General features: G+C 23.8%; 1 protein-coding gene across 1 annotated transcript; it reads left to right on the forward strand.

Moving 5' to 3' along the window:
* The first annotated feature begins 831 nt into the window (after nt 1-831).
* LOC112600754 lies at nt 832-2962 on the forward strand. Its single transcript, XM_025348059.1, has 4 exons — nt 832-942; nt 1431-1583; nt 2134-2301; nt 2786-2962. Exons 1-4 carry the CDS (start codon nt 832-834, stop codon nt 2960-2962), a joined length of 609 nt encoding a protein of 202 aa, XP_025203844.1.
* The last annotated feature ends 1309 nt before the right edge of the window (nt 2963-4271 follow it).

Genomic DNA, 4271 nt, shown 5'->3' on the forward strand with positions numbered 1-4271 from the left:
CTATTCAAGAGATATCGACACTAAATACACTTATAAATCTTATTTAACAAAAAAAGAAACGGCACGACTATTAGTATTCAAAGCATACAATTATGTGGAATAAATACGTGTTGTAATTGTATAACTCATAATAAAGTGTTATAGGTACGATAATATAACATCAAACATAACTTTATTTTCAATTGACAATGGACTTCACACGATTAAATAGATATCTAGATCACAGAATAATTCTTTATGTTGCGGGATTTAATATATAATATGGATCATTCTTCACTGTGGTAACAGATAGATAATTTTATTGTTAAAAACCACAGTGAAAAACTACAAAAACGATCCTTGAACTGCTTTATTTTAAATATATGTATCTACTGATCATATCGATTATTCCTATTATATTATGAAAATTAAATTGAATGTAGAAGCGATCCAATTAATCATCAACTATAATTTTATATTATTTTGCTTATTATAGACAATTAACTGTATGACGCCTAATATTAAAATACAACGAAACAACGAATTTCATAAATTTAAGTGGTGTAATTGTGCAAGGTTGAAATATATAAATAAAAACACTTTGAATTGCAAATGACGTAACAATACAGTATTGTTCCAGATTATTTATTACAATGATATTGAATAATTGATAAACAAATTAATTTATTATATAAAAACAAGGTACAATGTTCTAAGTATCTTTACATATTTTGTTTCAGTTAGTGCAAATTACTTTTTATAGTTATACACGAATAATATACGTCTAAAAGTTTGTGTAATGAAAATAATATTTAATACTATAAATCAAATTTAGAGTGAAGCAAAAGAACAATGAAATATTTATATTTATATTTATGTATTTTTATTTTTATTATTTTTAAGTTTGTGTTTGTTGATGGTTCCGAGTTGAAAAAAAATAAGTTTTTTCCAAATTTACCAGTCGTAAGTTCTGATTTTTTTATTACTTCTTTTTACTCGCATATTTTGGTTTAAATATGTATTATTGTTCATTATTATAGTTTTTATGAAATAATTTTAAAATAAGCACAAGTGATGAATAATAGTAATTAGTAGTCAAGGGATTTAATTGAAAAAACCATCCACAGATCACAAAACGCAATGGCTATGGTACTACTCTCAGCGGGGAGAGACCAAGGTATATTTTTGTACAAGTTCACAAGACCTGACATCATTTTTGTTTTTATTACATTCTTTAGGAAATGATGACTAAAATTCGATTAATATTTAGTATGCCTACATAGGTAGTACATATTCTTATTAGCTATTAATACGTAAGGGGGTCTAATTTTTAATATAAACTTCTTTTCCCTCTGCTTAGAAATTTATTACGATAATTCTATGTAGAAGTATAAACATAATTATATCGCCATCACGTTATTTTAAAAATAATAATTTAAATGTTTTTCTAGGATGAATATCAAGTAATTATTAAAGCAATCATAATTTGTAATTTACCAGATGATAATTTGATAAATAATTTATATTTGAGTAAAACATCTAGTAACACAACTGAACTAAGAGGAAATATCACACTAAAAAAACCATTAGATGATAATTTAAAAGTAAGTTATTAATAAAATATGATAATTAAAGTAAAAAGTTAGGTAAAAATTATTGTTTTTTTTTTTTTGCTTTTTCTGATATTTAATTTCGCTTATGGTATTTGTATTTGTGTTTTTGAAGAAGAAAAAGGTCCACAAAAGTATTTATGATAAAAAAAATCATCAAATGTTCTTTTATTCTTTTTTCAACAAATTGGAAAAAATATAATCTAAAACCAAATAAAAATTTTAAAAAAAAATGTACCTATTACAATAAAAAACTTATGTACGTGAACATAAAAATAAAATTCAATATTTCAAGCTTTTAGTGTTAAAACAATCTCTAGTGCTCACTCACTAATAATTTGAGTAATATTCGAATACCTATGTTAACTATTGGCATCGAATGTCATTGTTTGAGTAACGTGATGAAATTAATCAGATGTTTAATCGGAATACCTAAATATTCTTTACTCGGTCGCTCACAATTTCATGGTCAAGAAAAAGTCAAAAAAATTATAACAATTTTGTCTCTTAAGAGTTAAGAGATTAATTATATTATTTTTTAAAGGTGCATATGAATATGGCTGTTAAAGACTCAGTCGGAGGCTGGAAAAACAATGCTCATTTAATAAGATTTCAAAAGGCTTGCTCTCAATTAAAGAATATTTTAGGAGAAGAGTGGCGAGTATACTTGAAATCTTTTGGAATTAATAGCTTTGATTGTCCAATTGTCCCGGTAATTTTTTTTTATTATGCTTTACCTACATTTGAATTAGATATTGAAATTACCAATCTTTTATTATTACACATACTATATTTATATGTAACTATTTAATATTTGCATAAGCAATATATTTTGATCTTTACGATAAAAAAATGTTTAATCAGACCAGTAGTGTAAGAAATGAAATTTATTCATGTTTTTAGTTATCTATTTTAAAAGTGCTATGATTTTTTACAGTTTATTGATTGTTCAATATTTGTTTAAATAATTGTAATGTTGTATTGTAGAATATATCTATTATCCTTTAACTGGTAAAAATATCAGATTTAATTTTAAGGTTTTTGATAAAAAAAAAAAAAAAATAGGGATACATATTTCTTGTTTGTACTCGTATAATATTGTATAATACTCTATATATTAGAACCTACCTATACTATATAGATTATAAATTATACTTTACTATAATAAAAAATACAAATTTTCATTTTACTTTCAGGGATTTTACGTGTCAAAAGGCTACGATCTTACCAATGCTATAAACCGTTCCAATTTTCCAAAAAATTTTTTTTATGGAACTTACAAAACTAGTTTTCATTTTACAGATAAATTTAATGAAAAATTCAGTTGTATAACTTTTGTTATAGAAGTAAAACGTCTATGGGAAACAGAATAAATTATTTATTATTAATAAATTATGTATTTAAAATTTATAGAATTTGTAGTAAATTATCCATATGATCAATAAGAATTATAATCTAACACTTTTTGTTTTTATTTGAATCGATGTATATTTTTTTGTATCATGTGACTTTTTAGAATTTTATTTGTTGACATGGTTGACTTAGTCGATAAACTCAAAGTTTTCTTTACAAGGAATGGTGTGAAAATATCCACATCATCGGAGATACCATTTTTCATCGAATTTATCATTTTTCTCAACTATAATATATACTATTATGAGTAATGTTATGGTAATCAGGTGCGTCACCGTTCGTGTTCCAGTGAAATTTGTTATAATAAGTTTAGAAGTTCCGTGGTTATTATTATTTTTGTTAATTTTTATATATCTACATATATATTTATTATACTATTATATAAAATTGTAGGGGGTTTTATACCACCGCGCTAACCAAGAAAACTTCTGAACCAATTAGGCTGACATTTTTTACTATTATACCTGATAGTCTGTTGAAGGTTTGTGAATAAAATATAAAATAAATTAAGAAAAATCAGAATTATTTTGTGTATCCAATATTATTATTATCAAAATTATTGTGTTGTAACCATGGTTATCATTGAAAAACTTATGCTGTAAGAGTTATTATAATTATACGGAATAAAATTTTGAAAATATCTAAAATAATTTAAAAATATTAATCTATTTATACCCCATGCATTTATTTACATTGTTTTATAGTAAGATTTAACTAACTCAAAAGTTGATAATTAAGTTCTTGAAAAATTAAAAAACAAAGCTAATTTTTAGGGCCTCTCTGCGAAATCCGCAAGTACAGACCTTTTTTATATTCCAATTTTTTTAATGACACTATTTAATATTTTTCCAATTTTTTTTCAAAAGGTTATACCAAATAGTTAATACCACTAGAAACATTTCAATACGTTTTCATCAACCATTTTTTATCACATAATTAAACGATAACATTTGAATAAAACATTCTACATTTCAATAATATATCATCGTCTGAAGGCAAAATAAACTAAAACAAACTATTTCAATCATACTCGTGAATTTAAAATATGATACATATATTTTAAAAGCACTAAAAGCGTGTTTTAATTGACCCACAAGTTTTTTATGATATAAGCGTTGTATAAATTAACGATATTTCAGCTATTGATAAATTATATGTAGTTTGAAGTTTTAAATGTATGTTAAGAGTTTTATCGATTTTAAAAATAAATTTCAAAAATATTTTAGCGGATTAATTTTGTTTATTTGAGGTCTATTTGACCGTTTGTGT

The sequence above is a fragment of the Melanaphis sacchari genome, unplaced genomic scaffold (assembly GCF_002803265.2).
Source record: "Melanaphis sacchari strain LSU unplaced genomic scaffold, SCAv2.0 Contig694_pilon_pilon, whole genome shotgun sequence".
NCBI classification, from domain to species: domain Eukaryota; kingdom Metazoa; phylum Arthropoda; class Insecta; order Hemiptera; family Aphididae; genus Melanaphis; species Melanaphis sacchari.